Genomic DNA, 20,664 nt, shown 5'->3' with positions numbered 1-20,664 from the left:
GCCCTGCCGATAACAAGAGACCACCCCTTGCCATGGACTAATGGTCTCTACAAGAAGTTCAGTCTGTAAACATATGTCGGCTGGAGTTACTCCGCGACGATTTTATTAGTTTCTGCCGTTCACAAAAACGCATCTGTTCCCCACAGTTTTGCGGATACTCGTGATTATTGATATTATCGCGGCTTCTTCTCTCTTTTTCTCTCGCATTTTGTATTTCCACTAACTTTACTTTGTATTAATTTTCAATTATAAAAATAAAAATGAGAAATCAATTGCAGTAATAGAGATGAATGATAGAATAATAATTAAGATTCGATTTTTTTATATTCAATTTATTTAAAAGGACACATATTAGAATGCATTTTACCTGTCAACGAGAAATTATTTAAGATAATAAAATATTATTAATAAATAAAAGAAGGGCTACGAGCCAATTATTGGCTCTTCTTTTATTTATTGATTTATTCTAATTGAGCCATATTAACAATTAAAATATTATTAACTTATACAGAGATTCATTGATACTATTGCGATCGCAATTGTTAAAAATTTTCTTTTTCCTCAATTTAACTGTCTAACGGTTATCAGATTGCGCATTGCATGTATATACGATCGGAAAACATGTAATTTTCTCTCTTTTCAATCGTGTATAGTTTCATCTCGTGTATCTAGAAATATGACTTCTACGAAATTGTCGCGTGTAATGTCGTGCACGATACGGTTGCGATGACGGCTTCGATTACCACTTGCCCTTTTCATTTAAGAAGAAAAAGAAAGTCTAGAAACGATAAGAGCGAAATGCTTTGCAGCAAAATATGTGTCCTATTTTATATTTATACGTGTATATGTCTGTGTGCGTGATCTCTTTGAACTCATGCTTTTTGTGCAATGACTTATTTTTGCTTGTAAAAGATAAAAGAGAGACGAGTGTGCAGCGTTTGATATCGTTAAAAGTTTTCTTTATAGTAGGAAACATTTTTATTTCCGTTAGTTTCATGGAAGAATGAGTGTTATAAAGTTATTTAACATGCAAATTACATTATTTAGTCGAATTAAGTTTAAATAGATAACAAAGTCATGTTTTGATTCCATTTACAACACCTTCTTCACAAAGTTAATACAAGTTCCATAAATATTTATTTGTTTATTTAGTATAAAAAATTACATTTAATAGTAATTAAAAGATTGATGTTTTTATAATCATTATTTTTTTATTCGCCGCAAATAGCTGCACGAGTTAAATGTTTACATGGTTTACATTGCACAACTTTAATATATATTCTTCAATGTGAAAGCGAAAAGGATCAAACTCCGCAAAATACTGGCGAAACAATTTACGTCGATTGGACAGAAAGGTCGGTAAGCTGCTTTGTTGGTTGAGCGACTCCGTAAGCCGTACTTTAGTCAGTACAGACATCTGTGATGTTCTGCGGAAAAAGTGGTGATATCCTTTTTCCAAGAGGACCATGTTGCCATCAACGTGGCTAACTGACGAGCGCGTGTCTCTCGACAATCCATTCAGTGGTGAATCGATTTCTTGTGTGTTTGTCCCATATGATATATACAAACCGCGGTATATACGAGGCAAGTGGAAGGATTGGCTTAGGTATTAGTCGGAGACGTTCTACAGATCACCCTATACCGACAGGAATCCACAACGCGATAAACAAATCCGCGTTGTTCCATATCTCGTAAATTCGTTGGGGCGGAATCGAGGTGTACCAGTTCCAGGAAGGCAGAAGGTCGGAGCAACGTCAGATAAATCTGGCAAACAGTCCCTCGGTTCGTCGTAACTCTCGATGTCATCTCGGTACTCTCCCGTCTCATCTATCCTCCGTCTCTCTATCTCGGGTGGATAATACATGCGGTTGATTAATTTTGGAATCTAATTCGGCGAAGTAGATAGTTCGTAATCGATTTTTTCATATGCAGTAGTTTTCTTTTTTTTTCGATCTTTTATCTTTGATGTGTGTATGGAAATTTCAAGGATTTTATAAAAATTAAATTTAAAGTCACATTTCGTAATTAGTGTTTGGACTGTTCACTTACGTAATGGCAATGGTATTAAAAATAATAATGTATTACAGTTCTCCTAAGTACATTAAAATAATCTGATTAAATTTACATATTTAAACAATATCTATATTTGAGTATATATATATATATATGTATTAATACTTTCTTGAAAATATATATAAATTAGATTATTTTAATGTATGTAAATAAAACTAATTAAGTATATATAATTAAATATAATATATATTAAATATACCTATATAATTACATATACTTAATATAATTAGTTTTATATTTATTTCTATTTTAATTAATATGACGCATTTTTTTAAACAATGTGACTCCCTTTTTACCCATTCTTTCATTAATCGATAAATATATTTTAGTTGTGAAATCACAAGTGAAATTATTTGATTTTCATGCTTGGCTTTTTTAGAAGTTAGTTAGTATGCTCAAAGACATTTTTAGAATGCAAAATTAAAATACAACTTTACTTTTTAGTTGTAAGGTCTTTATAATAGTGGTGGTTTCCATTTGAGAGATTATTCAAAGCATCATTTACAAAGGGCTTTCTGCACGACGACGTAATTAGCACTTGCGCCAAGTAAGATTTAAAAGACGTCTCTTATTTTCATCGCGCAACGTTAATAATCTCTCTCTTTCTCTCTCTCTCTCTCTCTCTCCTCCCTTGATTCCTCATGTGCGCACTATGCATATTGTTAATTTGACCCACATATTACCTGCACCCGGATGCGCAAGCAGAAAATAACGGTATATAGAGACGTGTATCAGTGATGCGCGGTATCGCGCGCGCCATGTTACCTCAAGATGAATTATTCCTACACAAGACGACAGAATCGTGCGGCTTGCAACGAACATTTTCGCTGCCGGCAGGTGCTCTTATACAGACTACATAAGGTTTACGCATCAAACTTTAGTAAGATTCTCTCTCTGATAAGTACAGATGTGTCACTACTCACCTTCTCTCGCTATTTACAGGTTTGTATAAATTTTATAAGAACATATTTCGAATTAAAATTTAGAAGTAAAGCTTTCGCAAAATAAACTAAAGAATAAGATATCTATTTCGTTAACTATTTCTATTTAAAGTTCATCCTTTATATAATTTAAATTTTGATATTAAATAACTCTAATTACGCTCTTTTTACAAATAAAAATGAATAGTATTAAATAATCGTTAATAGTCTATAAACTATTAACGATTGTAGGAAAATTAATAGTCTAAAAATACGATACTTTACTACTTTAATTTAAAATTAATATGTACATGTTATTTTATGATATAAAGTTTCCATCTAAAATTTCGTATAAAATTGCAGCTTCTTCTTCTGAATATATTTATAATGTATCTATATTGTATTTATAATGTATAGTAGTTATAACTTTTTTATAACATATTAAAGTATTTTATGTGTGTTTTATAAAAGAAATGCTCTGTATTCATTTGCAATTTCTTAAATCAAGCAGGTATGCCATTAATATACGGTCGACAAAAGCGATATGACGATAAATTTCTTTGATTTATATATATGTGTATATGTATATAAATATATATATAAATACACACACACACACACACACATCTCCGTCTATTCTATTTAAATATACCTAATTCTTCGCTGTTATCTCGTTCCACCCGATGCACCTGTTCCTAGCATCCTTATGTTTGGACAAGTGCATACACTTTCGCAATGCTTATTGTAGCTGAAAGACGAGGCGATTTGTAACGTCCAATTCCCCTCGAGTAACAAGATTTATATGTAGTACTAGAGAAGAGGTTTTCGAGGACATCTTAGAATAAAGACGGAGGATGCCAGAAACGGATAAATATGATTCGATTTCATTTTATTTGAAATATAGATCACTTTTTCTAGAACGTCCCTTATTATGCATGCATGCACGTACACAATTGATAAAGCAAATGTAGATGTCAGGATTATTTCCTCTGTGAATGATCGCACGTATCCATTTATATTATTTTTGATCCCTATATATTTACAATTATTCTGTTTTTCCAGCACAATCTATCTTTAATAATTCAGATACGTATCATTATTATTTGAATAAATAATGACATAATATTATTATTGTTATATTATGATTACTGCAAAGATGAATGTACAGTAAAACACGAAAATGTAAAATACAGGAATCCTTAAATCACACAGTCAAGCTATAGGCACAATTAAAGTACAGTGCTGGAGTTCTGGCGCAATCTTTTTATGCATATATAGCTCTGTGGCGGAATGTGAAATCTGCGTAATCGCTCGAAGTTGTTTTGCAATTTTATTGGATCGTTGTGTTCCACCAATCGTTATGCCATAAAAGGGATGGAAATAAATAAATAAAACAGAGAGAGAGAGAGAGAGAGAAAGAGAGAGAAATGTAGGAGAGGCGTTGCGCACCAGCATGGCGGCAGCGCGAAAAGGGTACGAAGTCGGGATACGAATGGCAGTATGCGAAATGTTTGGTATCGGAAAAGCAATTGTTCGGATTAAACGCAGCAGTTTTCGCGTGGTCCCTTTTTCATATCGAGATTTAATTTATTCCCCAACCATAACCCGCATGTGATCGAATCGCGATTATCGCCATCTGATCGAGAGCTTCGAATATTCAATTAATTCCATCGATCTATATCCCTTGAGGGATCGATTTCAAATTGCATGCTATTAGTACCGTCAATGCCTTAAGGACGACATGTCACGTCTGTATTGGTTAGACAGGAAGGAGCGAGACATGAAATTATTATTAGATAATTAAGACTTAGTTGCACCAACGTTACTTTGACTTTAAGCGAGGCTTAAAACTCTCTCTCTCTCTATCTCTCCTTCTCTCTCGACTTTAAAGAGAGAAAATGAGGTTTTGTCTCATAAGTCTAAGTCAGTGTGGGACACGGATACAACACATTACAAATTCTTTGTTAACTATTAATTTATCGATGTATAACTGCAAAAAACTCTTACATTATTTGGCGAGAATACACTGTTCAATGCATTGTATTTTCCAATCTTTAGAATTGTTTTGTGCACTAATAACTTTTTAATTACATATAATTTTTTATTTAATTTATTAAAACGTTTAACATACTTTTATTAAAAAATATTATATATTATTTTGTTAACTATTTCTTATCTTTTTTTATTTGTACTTGTTTAATAGGATAAATGATAAAAAATGAAACATATTAAAGATTAAATCAATAAATACAATCGTGAATATTTGAACTTTGTTGCGTACTTCTCATCGTGATGTCTATGACAATGCACATTTGCTTCTTGCACATTTGCACAACGAAACATGTAACAGTCGCGTTGCGCTCGTTACACTCTACAAAATTAGTTTGTTCAGTAACAGCCCAGCAGGGAGGTTTAAATGGATCCACCGAGTATACCGGCGCTATTAAATAGAAACACAATAAGATTATTGCGATTTTAATGTGCTTAAACGTACGTGACAGTATTCGAAATAAAATTGATCGATACTCACGTCGTTAGGTATTGTCATCTCTCACATTTAAACTGCAATAGCTTTTATAAATTGAATTTTTCACCCTTAGCGCGATAAATATTTTATTTCAAGGCAATATAGATTTTTACAAGCAACAACACTGAACGTATTTCTGTTTATAGACAGGTGTTTCTTTAGATTTATCTTCTCTTTATATTTATATATATATATTTTTTTAATATATAAAGATCTTTTTTATTTATCTAATATATCTATGTTTTTAATCTATGTTTTATATCTATGTTTTTTACCCCAAAATCTTTTATTCAATCTTACTATGACAACTAAACTTCTTGTTTATTTTATAAATACAATATTTTCAATCTTTTATCTTTTAAAACAGAATAATATAAAAATATAAACATTTTGATAAAGTTATCAAATGATAGAAAATACAAAAGATTGATTAGTAACTATTCACAGTTCAATCATTTATGCACTATTTAGTGTTTGATGTGTATTTCAGATTATTTTAGAATGCTAGCGTTATTATTTCACTATTACTAACAAAAATAGTTATAATACTTTTGACATTTCACGGATCAAGCTTGCTAAGCCGCAAAATGAATCATCGCGCAACCCACAGTAACAAAATTTCGAGCGGGGCGCTTGATGGACTATCAAAAACATATTAGATCCTCGTTTGGAGGACAACGAAAAAAGAGATAAGGCTCGATATCGGATCTTTCAGAGATTTCCTGATTTTGATGGAATCCAGGAGATGCGAGAGTCCTGCTTTTTTTACTCAAACAAGGCAGCATAACAGCGCTGATCGGAATCCAGTCCTTCCTCCTTGTTCGCAAAGTACGTAAATCTTCAGTAGAATTCAGACTAGAAAACGGGGGATGAACGACACTTCCGCTCCCTGGCGCGATACTTATTCAAGCTGGGAGTAGAGCCGCAGGCTTTTCCCCGATCGAATTACCGAGCTGCTTTTTTCCGCCGTTCTGGATACAGTAACGTCTTGCTGGAATAACTTCATCGTACGGAATTCCGAAGCGGAATCCGGCAGTCATTCGAATTCATCTTCTCTCGAGTAAATCGATTCGGGTGAAAGGGTCGTTTACACGACTGGATTATATAGGTAATATAAATTTCAAAGACTTTTAGAGATCCTTGGCAAGAAGTAAAGATGAAAGTTCTTAAATTAAAACACTTTTCGAATAAATACAATTCATACCGGCTATCACTATATTGAGAAATCCATTTAGTTGAATCAATTAATTTCTTATTGTCTCTTTGGATATGGGCAACACAAATTCTTGATTGATACGATAAAATAATTTAGTTGAAGCACAAATCATTTTACTTGTTTTTACATTGACATTTGATAAACTTGTTTATCAGAAAAAGTAAAATGTTATAATAAACAAACGTTTTTTGCTTCAACTAAATTATTTTATTGCATCAACCAAGGATTTGTTTGCCTATATCCAAATAAAAAATTAATTGCTTCAACTAAATGAGTTTCTCAGTGTATTGGAAAATATTTTTGTAGCAGATTGTAGAGTGAACAGGGTTTGTTAGTTTGATACAACGATCACGTTCTTCATAATCCTATTCATTCAAGATAACAAAAGCTGTTAGAAAAAGCTGTGTAACGAAATTTATTTAATAACTTTTAGAAGATTAGTGAAATTGATTTTTACATAGATATATATTTAATCTTAATTTTCTCGTATATATCGTAAAGCATATAATGATAAAGAACGTTGTAGATAAACAACATATTGACTTTTCCTTTTGAGACTTTTTCTTATTATTTTGAGTTAATTGACACGTTATATAGTTCCATGTACAAAATTAGCAATGCAAATGTTGCGTTTTCATTTTACGAATGGACACCCTGTATAATCCGCATATGGTGGTATCAAGTTGCTTTTGGTGCGTATGCAAATATAATTAATATCCCGATTTCGAGTTGTTATTGAAACACTGAAACGCAATGTATTAACGTAAATACCACTTGCAAGCTTTCGAAATGCATTGGTGACGTCGATAGAATCAAATGAGATCGATTTCGATCAACACCGGAAACATTGTAGTGCTCTTCCCTTCCTGTATTATCTCACTATAGATACAACTAAATTAGAATTATATTTGTTATAGTTACGAAAAATGAATAAAATTTATAAACATAAAAAGATTTAAGAATTATAAAATTGTTAGTTATAAAATAATTTCTGCATGTTACAAATGTTTACGTTTTAACCTTCCGTAACAAATATAATTCTAATTTAGTTGTATTTATAATGAAATAATACAGGAAGGGAAAAGCACCACAATGTTTCCGGTGTTGATCGAAATCGATCTCATCTGATTCCATTGACGTCACCAATGGATTTCGGGTAACATAACTTGTTTAACTAAGCTTTAGTTTCTTAAAATTCTTTCTTCAAAATTTTCCTTAAATATTTAATTTTGATATCGTAAGACGTAATGTAATGAAAGAGATTCTTAAACACACACACATATTTAATCTTGAGATTGTATATTTGGGTTTAAATAACATTATTATAATATGTGAATTTTCAAATAAATAATCGGCCTGTTCGCAAGATATCCGACAGCACGTTTAATAAATATTCGCATTTTAAATGTACATTATATAAACAACACATTAATGTTGAGAAAGGGAATCTACGCGAGTTTCCAGCCTTGGATATGTTGTAAACAGTTTTGCTAGGTCGGCAAAAAGACCGACGTAAATGTCTCACGTCAGTTAGCTTTGTCCAAACATTTGTCTTGCGATAACTCTATACACGCTGTCTACTTTCTGCAAGTCAAACCGCTGACTTTCTCAATGAATTGCGACGCTGTGCCTTTACATTTTGTTGCTCAGCTTTCTCCACAGAAGTTTCGTGATGTCATATATTTATAAAATCAATTTGGGAAACAGAAATCTATTTAGGAAAATGAATAATAAAATTGCAGTTTTGCATTATTTTTATGAGAGAGTTACAGTATTATATATTTAGCTTTAAATATAATGTTCTTCTTCGAAAAAAATGTTCTTCTTTTATTAATTATATTATGAGATGAAAAATTAATCTTTATTTTTTATTTTATTTTCAATCGTCAATTTTTTTTATTATATCATAAAAACATGGTTATTGTAAATCTGGTAGTTTACAGTTAATTACAGCATTAAGTTAATTACTCGGAAATGTGTTCGTATGTATCAAGATGACGTGATAAAAGATCTAGTCGCAAAAGAAGTAAACTGCAATTTTTGCATATAGTATTTACTACAATCCAATTAGTAGCATTATGGAAATATTTGAATGTTTTTCTGCATTATGCAATAACAAACTCCTTTTCGTCTTTCCTTTAAAATCAACTTGAATCAACACACCGTCGAGGAATTTGCGTGAATTTTCGTAGTTGGTCTTCGTTAGATACGTAATCCGTATGCAATTGCTCCTCTCTAATAAGAACGCTGTGTATCTGGTCATAAAACGAAAAGCTCGCGCGAGCAGCAAGTTAGTTGTCTGATGCTTTGTGCTCGTAGAGTAACAGTTTCTCTCTTGAAAAAGCAGCAGCTACCATTCCGATGCATAATACTTCTCAGTGCACCAGTACAGTGAAATGTAATATAATGTCATTTCCTTATCTCTCATAGTGTTCATAGTGCTTTTGTTTAGAAAAGAATACTTCTTCGACTCAAGCATCATTAGTTCAAAAGGAATCCTTAATTAATATACTTTCGCAACGACTTATGTTGGACAGCGACCTAAATGGAAAATTATATTACATTTTAACAACTTCGTGCATAACTTGTGCAAAGCTCATCATTGCTCCGTCGTAGTTAGTTAGTAATTATCGGAATGAAAACACGGTCATGGCGTTTGCAAGTTATCGGTGATGCGTGATCGAATATCCCTCGTCTCCTCCCCTTCTTCCGGAAATAACTGGAATTCACGTTATTGAGTAAATGGCGGTAAATAATTGCATCGTTAACGATCAAACCAGTTGTTCGTTCCCACAATTAAGTAAGTACGTTTCGCAACAGTTCAGCTATACAAGAAAAAAAAGTATCCTCGAATCAAAGCAAAGTTTTATGGAAAGATACAATAATTATACGATTAATTGCCATTATTGTAATGAATTATTATGATCAACTGATCAGTGTTTCTGTGTTTGAATATTTTAAGGTCGTAGTAGTTAACGCAATAAAATTATCTGAATAATATTATCCGAAACTTGGAGAAATACCTTGGCGCGCACAGCCACCATTGGTATTTATTGAATTACGCAATATTGACTCTTGTTATGCAGATAATGTCGATATATTCCCGGAAGTACATATATATACTTAGTGAACCAGGCATTGGCGGAAACTTCACGAAATATCAAATCTTTACATGCTGCGGAAACTCCTGCTCCAGGTAACTAGAAGATTGAACGTCTTGATTAAATATTAAGCCTTAATAAGGTACACAGGAGAATTATGTTAAAATTTGTATGATATACGTTGCATAATGTATTCTATTAGTTTGCTATTTTTGAACAAACCACGTACTTCTTTTATTAAAAGTTTGTAAGTTGTTTAACAGTTGTTGTATGCGCGCGAGTAATTGAACGTAATGCTCAGATAATAGACCACAAGCACGGGCACAAAGATAATGCACGATAAAGCACGACAAATTTTTCAATTTTAATTAAGTGTCAGTCAAATCCGCAGTCTCAGTCAAAAATCCGAAAAGATAATAGCAGCCCTCCACCCACCTTTGAGCAGGTTTAACTCTTCAAACAGGCGTCATGCATATTCTATCAACGACCTAACCAGAAACCGCAGGCCAGCCTTGCGGTAATGTTAACCCAGCAGCTCTACTAGGATCTATATAGCCTTGACATGGAGGTATGCCCGGGATTGAGGATTTTGAAAAACGATGAAGCAACCGTAACCGCAACAGCGGCCTCCGTTCTACCTTTGACACGACGAGAATATTGAAAAATTCTTTTTTCTCCCTAATATCTAGCTCTATTTGAAAATCGCAACAAGAAAATTTATGAACCCTCGAGATCAAATAAGCTTTTTAATTTTGTGTCTCGGTAAACGTATAATGTACCGCTAATGAGCTCAATAAATATATCAGTTTAACGCTCAAAATAATAAGATAATATCTTTTTTCATATGAAAATTAATGAAATCTTAATTTATTCGATGAAATAATACTGGGTTTGACGTCTACTGCTCTGACACTGAATAATTAATAATGTTGCTTGGTTCCTTTCACGTCACAGCAATTTATTTGTAGCAATTTGTACATTCACCACAAATCATCGAGTTACAAGAGTAATTTTAAAATTAAATGTTAATTATATATTTATCTACCTCAAATATTGTAAGCAAAGTTTAGCAAGCAGATTTGATATTATGGTGAACGCGCATTTAAATTTTCGTTTATATCCTATTTGAATTATAAGATGAAGACAATGTGTGCACGAGCAAATCTTTTTCATAATGCTGTTGGACGCGGATTTGTTAACGTAATTAGTGAGTTAGTTTCAAGAAGAAGAGGGTCGTAAAATACTGAAATTACTGTTGTCACTCACCTCCTTGTCGCCCAGCTGATGAACTCTGCAGTGAAGAAAGGCGGTCTGACTGACTGCGGTAGTGACATTCCGTGGCACATTTGTTTCGAAAGCCGGCACGCCGCTGACGTTGCGACTCCCCTGAACAGGACTACCGCTCAAAACTCTCTGATCGCGAGTGAACGTACCTGCGTGACATATAACATAAATGTCGGCGTTAGAAATTAGCATGTCCACAAATGAATCGTAAAAGTCGTTAAGCGGTTTTAAGCTGAATAAAGCTTAAAACATTTTACTGGCTTGGAATTGCGATTAAACGAAAATAATTGAGTAACTTGTCTTTTCTCGTTTTCGTATATATTAATATTATATTTCTAAGATTTTGAGTCAGTCAGACCTTTGAAGGAATAAGAATTAATAAGGATTATTTCTGTTTTTAGGTCGGAAACTATTTGCAACAAGAGGAGAATGCAATTTCGTGAGTCAATTTATAAAATTAAAGAAATATATTCTTCTTACACAACTTAACGATAAATGTGGTTGCTCCATTTAACTTGCACTTACGTGGAATATACATAATGTTTTATTTCTGTAAACTATAGCAGTATGGTTGTAGTTTTTAACTATATATATATATATACACACACACCTTAATTATTTGAGACTATAACCATATTGTTTGAGGCTTTTTTATGTTACAATATACATATAAGATAAACTTATAAATTTCACGATCGACAGTATACGTATTTAACCAAATATGAATTATATTATTCTTTTACAAGTTTAAATTAAAATTACTAAATTTACGAATTTACGAAATTACTAAATTGAAATTACTAAATTACTTATCGTATTCTGCAAAAATAATACACTCCTTTCACAATACATCTTATGTTATTGAGTAAAATGTAAGAGGCAAAATGGTAGAGGACTTTTCGACTCAGTCTTTTATTAGGAATAGCTTTATATGATTAGTGGGCATTATTTCAGATATACCCTGTATATTTTTAAGAACATATATCAATATATTAATAAATTTATATTGGTATTTATATATATTGTTTATATATATAATATATATATAAACAAATATAAACATCACTAAAATGCCAAAATTTTTTTATATAAGATCTTTAAATGTTCTCATAATCTTGTATTCCGTGACTCGTTTTTGTTATTATTGAAACGATTTGACGAGTTTATCTTATTGTTAGAATCGCGAGATGCATATCAGACAATGCGTCGGATATTCATTATATCGAACGTCAGTGTTGACGTTATCGAGGCAAATGGTAGATTTCGACGGATGCCGCGAGCGTCTACTTAGTTATCGATTGTTAGTCACGGAACTAGATAAGCTTGCGAGTTTGTATTTGATCTGCAGCTAAGACACAGATCACAGATTAATTTGTAGTATGCGGAGGATTGGAATAGGCGAGCTTGTATGATCTGGTCCTTTATCCAGGTTGTTTTGCACAAGGATCAGTTCCGGCAGAGTATGTTTTGCGAATGAAATGTTACGGTGTGTTTGCGCACACCAACGACGGTCATTTCGCCGATATTAGCGTTAGATTGGTCGCTAATTACTGTCGATATTCATAGTAGCCATATAATGACCATGTCGGGAATTCCACGAAGGTATCCGTTTATTAAAATATTATAATATCTTTAGTGTTGTTTTTATAATACTCATATACGTTCCCTAATTGTAGAATAAAATAGTGCTTCAATATTATATTAATATTTTTTATTGAATTTTGTGGAAATGAAATTTTGTTTGAATTTAGAGAACTTTTTGCATATTGTAATAAATTTTTAAATTTTTATTGTAATTTATATACATGTATATATACATACCCACATAGAATATGACATAGAGTAAACACATACGTTTTTTAACTGGTAATCCACTTCTATTTGTCTTTAGAAAAAACTTGTTTTAGATGAAAAATTTAATAAAATTTAGATGAAATATTTAATAAAAAATTCAGCTGCAGAGCAATGCTACCGCATCCGCTATATCAACACAAATATAATATAATAAAAATACGAAGGGGGGGGGTCCTAAAGTTCAAAGTATCTCTAGGAATATTAAAAGTTATTTTATACTTTTTATGTACTTTGAGTTGCATAAATTGGCATAGTTACGCATAGAACTCAAAAAATATATTCAGAAATTGTATAATATTATATTTCATTTCTTTTTGCGGAACTATGTGAACTTCAGCAGTTAACCCATGCATGAGAGCTGAACACATTTGAATAAGGTTTGAATTTTGTGCGTAAAGTTCGTCGTTGAAACGAGTCGATTTCTCTACTGAATCTTTCTGAATTTTTATATTATTCCTTGGAAAATTCTATTTTTAGTAGTGCTTAAAGTAAAATTATATAAATTAAAGCATTGTAATATACTAGAGGAGAGAATTACAAAAACACTCACACACACACACACACAATTATAATTATAATAGAAAAACCATATAAATTCGTTTTTTATTTTATAAACATTATATAAACCAATCTCTCATTTTATAAATAAGAAAGCAGTTTATTATTTGTTTGTTACGTGTTCTATTTCTTGACATTAAAATTTAAACGTTTTTATATTAACAATATTAACAATTGAAAAATACAGGTATTCTCAAAGAAGATTATAATATCAAAAGCGTACGAGAGAGAGAGAGAGAGAGAGAGAGAGAGAGAGAGAAACACGTATTACAAGGATTTATGTAAAGAAAGAAAGATAAAGAATTCCATTACGTTATACTATATGTATTTGCAAGCTGCATTCGCGTTATGTAGTAACTGTAGTTTATTTATGAAGGAGTAACTACCTAATCCGGGATATGAATGCTGAGGCTTTTGACCTCGTTGGATATTAGTACTCTTTATAAGTGGTTCCAGGCAACATTTGTATTCCAAGCACTCGTATGTGGCAGCTAAAAAGGTACGTGCTTCTCAGTTAAACAATTACAATGGTCTAAAAGAGGCTTTTGGCTTTTATGTTAGATTCCACAGATGATTAATTATATTCGACTTTATTGTTAGATTCCACAGATGATTAATTACATTCATAGTTATTCGTATTAAATATCCTCTCTTTGGTATTCGGAAATATATTTTCAGTGTATTATCTGAAGATGACGTAAGAAGAAAAGTGAATAATTTTTATACTGCACGAATTCATGATAAAGAAGAAGAAAATGTGATATTTTTTATTTTTACAATTTACACAAAATTTTCTAAATTTTAAATAATAATGAATCTGTATTAATATAAAACGCTTCTTAAATCATTTATTTGAGATATATAATAATAAGGTTTAATTAATTTTTAATATTCACTGTTCAGTCATAAATATAATTTAAATTTAGGTAATATATTTCCATATATATTATACATTTATATTTCATAGAAAAAAAAATTTTAAACGTCGATATCAGTTGTGACATATTATTTTTTTCCTTTTCTGTTGGGTTATTAACGACAAATCAATTTGTTTCGACGTACCATCCCGATCCATTTAATAACAGATAGGCGTGTGCAATCGATACGAGTAATGGTCCAACGCTCGTGAAGATGCGCATGCAAGCGTCAGCGTGATTTCTCTTCAGGTGTGCCAGCGTAATTCGTATCAAGTTAACGAATTGTATTTCATCGAAAACCGATTAACTGTCGTTTGCGCTTTCGCAACGCGATGACAAAAGCATCATACTTTGCGACCCGCGTATCGGAACAGTTCGTGAATGAAACATTGACACGCGCGTGTACTAATTCAATCGTAATCGAATATAAAAGGTCACGATCAGGAAACAGTTCTGGAAATAGACCGACGGGAAATGAGAATTTTTCATAACTGGAAAAATTCTCATTCCCTATTCCATTTGCAAGCGTCGCAAGATTATTATTGGAAATCAAATGGTATTGTTCGCGCTATTGAGAGAGAGAAAGAAAGAGAGAGAAAGAGACAGTGATATTATCCAAGATGTCAAATAATGAAATGCGTTCCGATAATGGTCAATATTCAAAATATCAGTACCACGTTATCGGTTCACAAAATCGATCTTCACAATTATCGACTAAATGCACCATATCATGAACTTTAAACTTTTCTCGTTTTGTTTGAACTACTACTAAATATATTTCTGTACGAAAAGAATGACTTTGCTGAAGGATCTAAAAATTTAGCAGATATAAATCTGAAAATAATTTTGTTGGGCCTTTAAAATAATTATATAGAATGCTCAAACAGGTTGCTAGAATATCAAAATTTTTTACATTCCTCAACATCATGTTTGAAATTTTTACATAATTATTTTGATGGTGCAACAAAATTATTTTCAAATCTGTATCTATGGCTAAATTTTTAGACACTTCAGTAAAACCATTTTCTCCGCGTGAGATTGTCGTTGTCAGTTAATATTATAGAATTTTTTTTGTATAAATTCTGCAATTGTGTCACTCGTTGTATATCTTGATTAACCTGATGCAGTTTACAGTAAAGCGCAACCGTTTTGTACCAAAATAATTTGTCATCGTCGCGACGAGCGTTTCCATATTCCGCGACCGAGTTTTACAAGGGTGCCACGGTGATTCGCGTTGATCAATAACGGGGGAATAATAAATAACGGACAGGGTTGTCGATAAAACATCGGGACCAAAAATCGCCGCGCACACGGATATGGGCACTGCGACGTGTAGTTCGCGATGCCTCGCTTGCAAAGTTATGACCTACGACCCGTGAAGCGGATGCACCGTACTGCTGCGCACGTGTAGGTGCACCTGGCGTGTCCTGCGGTTACAACGTTGTAACTCCCGCTCGTTGTGCGAGAACAACGTGCCGGAACAAAGAAGCGAGAGGTTTTGTCTCGTTTCGTATAGTGCCATTCAAAGAGGATTAGATGAAGAAGCTGGCGCACGTATAGCGATTCTGCTCGACGTGACGATCTGTAGCAGCTGCCATCAGAGCAGTAAATGGCGATATATAATATGTAAAGTGATTCATAAAAATAACTAAAAATCATTCAATATTATCCTAATCTTTTTGTGTAATTTTTTCTTTATTTAATCTCGTAACTTTAACATCATGTTTTATACTTTTTAAATTTCTTGGAGTAAAATTTCACTCCGAAAGAGTTAAAATACTGCCACTATTGAAAAAGACTGCAAAATTTGCACTCTTGAGTAAGAGTGGCAGATTTTCACTTTTTTTGGAATGAAATTTATTCCAAAGGAAAGAAATCTCATTCCTTTTTTGGAATGAATATTACTTTAAAAAAGAGAGAAAATCTGCCACTCTTACTCAAGAATACAACTTTTTTACCCTATTTCAATAGTGGCAGTATTTTAACTTTTTCGAAGTGAGATTTCGCTTCAAGAAATTTAGAGAGTACGTAAATAAATAAAATCATTAATTGTTAATGAAAGTATATCAGTCAGCCAGATAATACTTTATGCACATATAGATATAAAGTTTAGTCATAAAGCTCTAAATGTAATATTAATAATAACTAGTGAAGTATTATTGGCATATATAATTTAGATTTAATGGAAGAGTAATTTACACCTGTATTACTAATATAGAGAGTGCAATATTGGCTGTAATAATAAACTGTTTTAACATATTACACGCAAAAAATTATTTTGCTGCTCCAGCTAGAATTATAGTTTTTTGTATCTGATAGAAAATTATGTATCATACGCATAGAATTTATGGCACAAATCTAAATTCAATCTCTGTCACCTATATGATTAGATGCAATACATAACCAATATCGTAGTACTTGCTAGAAATTTATCTATTTTAGCTATTTTTCGTACTTAGATAATTTTCGCTATAACTGCAAGATCACTTTTTTGAATGTAGAGATATTAATTACGTGATATTATTATGTACTGTAACATATAATAAACAATATCCAAAAGTACAATCAAGTCTACCGAGTTTGGTCAACAATATCTAGATTTTTTTTTAACTAGGTCGAATGCAATGTGCTATGAATAGCAAAAATATGCGGTTTTTGTTTTCGAAAAGAGTAATTTAGGCCACTGTAAGGGTTACATTCCGCTGGGTGAGGCTATGTGTTGTTCGACCGGACTTTTGTCGCAAAAATTGACTCGTTCGGACGAGCTATATACTCCGGGGATTACGCTTCGAAAGCGCCGAAGCGAGGCGTTCGTCGATGTACGTGACATATGGCAGGTTGAAAGGATCGCGGCTACAGTTACCAGCAACGGCTTGCTGAAATCTCGGCAAATCGATGATTTGATGGATGCGCGATCGCAAACGTTCAGGTATTTTGTCTGTCAATTGCTATAATTTAATTTGCGTAATTATGTTGCTACAACATCGCAGTTAGACATATTTATTACCAAGATTTTCTTTCATGATAACGGGATTTACCTATAGAAAATAATGCTAATTATAATATCTGTACGTTAATTTTATTTGATTATTTTTCAATCTTCAGCTCTTCTCTTTTATAGAAATAATTATATAATATGTTTAAATCTTTTATATGTATTCATATATCTCATTGAACAAAGACAGTTTATATACATTTTAGTACAATAAATTTAATTTAACATATAATTATACAAATCATTTTTTACATATTAAACTTCAATTATCTTGGAAATCTGACGTGCTAGAATTTCTTCGTTTGCGACACCGTTTTCAGCATCCAAAAATCTATAAGAGACACGTAGTCCGGTCCAAAGTAATTTTTTGCTGTAAACTAGAGTTATCGGAGGATTAAGTATCAAAACTTAAAAATTTGTCGTAACTAAAAATGTTCCGTTAAATTATAATAACAAGCAAATCGACTACATAAATTTTTTAAAGATTATTATGATCCTAAAAGATGAACATCCAATGTTTGTGACTTGGAAATAAGGAACGTTATACAAGATTTAAGAAATTCGTTCATCTCGCAAAAGAATACTGATTATTCTCTTTAACCTGGAACACTTTGCATAATCGACCCTAGTTATATAACTGTAGGATCAACTTTCAGAAACTTCCTTTTAATTCTACAATTAGTTTCAATCTGAATTAACGCTCGGCGCTTCGTATGGTCACAGGAAAGTTTTAATCCGGAACTGACCCGGCTCAGAAAATGTCGGCAGAATGTATTTTCGTTGAAATCATAAATTTTCAGGGCACATTTGAAATCGGCTACTTCCGTTCGTAAAGCATTGGTGAGTTCGAAACTGCCAATTCGATCTTAACCGCGATGACGTTGGCCGAAACGATCCGCCGACGTATGTTCGGGCGTGGACGAGGCCAACCTGGTTTTCGTTGGATTACGTAGCCGCAGCAGGAAATTCGAAGGTTACCGGGAAATTTGTGAGACACGTGGGAAGACGCATAAATCAGGCTCCGCTGATTTTAGGACAGGGTTGCGAGGGATTTCTCCGGGTGATCGAGCGTAGTTCAATCTCTGGAGTTGAGAGCGATTTCAACGTACAAGTGCAGTGGGTTTTGTGAAGAAAATTTAAAAATTTACAAACTTTTTTAATCTCCTGAGATTCTTTGCATCGTGATTTTAAATAAAGCTCTCAGTATCGAATAATATTTGCTTTCGAATTGTTTTCCTGTTATATAAGCTCATATTTATGCTGTACATATTCCGTTATGTTATTCTTTTCTTACATATGACGTGTGTACACAACAGTTCTGTTTTTTTCAGATTAAATTTATCTTGGCAATGTAATAATTAACCTGTTTTTGTTATACGCGTATTTCTGTTATATGATATTACCGATTAACTGTGATTTATTTCATTAGCATGCATCATTGTGTGAAAAAATCATATTGTAATTATAATACGAAATTATACGGCGAAATATCTAAAGTATATGAGTATATAAATATCGCAGATTCACAGAATATATCTCATTGTATCGCAGATAGAAAATGAGAATCGCTTATAATTGGATCGAGAAGAATAATTGTGCGAGAGTTAATCGGATTTTCATTACGCCACGCGCAATTCGAGAATCGTCAACGGGCCCATACGAGGGAAAAGAGAGGCGAACAAATCAAGTTGGGATTTTCATCGGCAATATCATAGACACGAAAGTGTTTATTAGAGCTTTGGGGGATGTTGTCACGTCGATATTTGTAAATCTGATTGAAGTACTCGGCAAAATGGCAACTAGGTCTTGTGCGGAAAGTGCAGTTACGTGTATCAGACCAGACTCGACTCCGAATGTGATCGATACAAAAATAGTATGTATCTTCGTATTGGTACACGTATACTTTTATCATGCACTTTCTTTCTATACATTTTTCTGGATATTCTCTACTCGAGCAACAAATCGAATGTATCAAATATTTTCAATATTTGATTCTTTTAAAAATTATTTTTATATACTATTTTTCAATACTATTATATTTTTTACACACATTATTTTTTTCAAAAGGTTGCATTTTCAGATGTCGAATAAAAAAACATGAATTCTGTGACTTCTCAAAGACAATTTCTCAATGATAATTAATTATCTAGAGACACGGCAGTATCTCGACGCTAAAACAAGTGCAGCGATACATGCAAAAGCACTAATTGTAAGTGTTTTTACATAAAAAAATTTTCTATTTAAATTAATTTTTTTTATTTAATACTGTTACTTCTTTAATTTTTTGTGGTAACATTTGAATTGAGTAAGGTAACATAATTTTGTGATAATATGTTTCGAATAATATTTTGGAAAAGAATTAAATAAATACTATTTTGATTGAAAGGAAAAATATCTTTGAATGAATTGTGAGATATAATAATTTCTTTTAAGAAGAATTAAAGCCATTTTGGGTTGGAATAGGAAAATCTTTCAATAGGAATACAAAGATGTGAATTATGCAGGCTTCATTTTTGTAGTGTAATGCTTTATTACTTGAAACGAATTTCAAGTAATAAAGCATAGGTGTTATGAAATTTAAAACTAGCGATACAATAAACAAATTTTAGATAATAAGGATAATTGTAAAACTGCTTACATACATATTATTGTATTATTTAATATCAATATATTTTATGTCACTATTATTTTTAATCATAAATTACTTTATTAATTAAATCATAATGAGCTTTTCCTAACATCCTCTTAACTACGTCTGTCGATAGACCAATAGAATACAACTTAATATAACAGGAAAACAAAATTCAATAATTTTTCAATGCATAGATATGATTATTGTAATGGCTGTTCAATCCTCAAGATCGTATCAAAAACCATATAAATCGATCGTGATCTCAATAAAACTTTGCATTAAATCAATCCGTTCGTCAGTATCTAAAAGAACTCGTATTGTCTGCATGAAAATATAAGGTTTTTAAGTTGGTTTTAGATATTTAGATTTTGGCAACCTAAAATGACTATAATCATAATTACAGCAATATGTAATTACAGTTACAAATATCAAATATTTTTCTCTCAGTATAGACTGCGCATATTTAAGTGTCGAGAGGCTTGCTGTTCGGTGCGATTGACTCCTCACGATTTGTAGATGCGGGTTCAACCCACCTGCGCCCACATAGGTGCGCGATTTTTCGCGTTTAAAGAGCCGAAAATGGCTCT

General features: G+C 32.3%; 1 protein-coding gene across 1 annotated transcript in view; it reads right to left on the bottom strand.

Annotated features, from left to right (window-relative positions):
• The window catches only part of LOC108727463 (uncharacterized), a 129,196-nt gene that overhangs the window by 33,689 nt on the left and 74,843 nt on the right, over nt 1–20,664 (bottom strand). Inside the window, exon 2 of the mRNA XM_018455606.1 lies at nt 11,104–11,270. Coding sequence (XP_018311108.1) covers nt 11,104–11,270 — 167 coding nt within the window. The remainder of the gene's footprint in view (nt 1–11,103; nt 11,271–20,664) is intronic.

This window comes from Mycetomoellerius zeteki, unplaced genomic scaffold, assembly GCF_001594055.1.
Source record: "Mycetomoellerius zeteki isolate Tzet28-1 unplaced genomic scaffold, Tzet1.0 scaffold496, whole genome shotgun sequence".
NCBI classification, from domain to species: domain Eukaryota; kingdom Metazoa; phylum Arthropoda; class Insecta; order Hymenoptera; family Formicidae; genus Mycetomoellerius; species Mycetomoellerius zeteki.
This window is presented reverse-complemented; position numbering and strand designations above follow the sequence as displayed.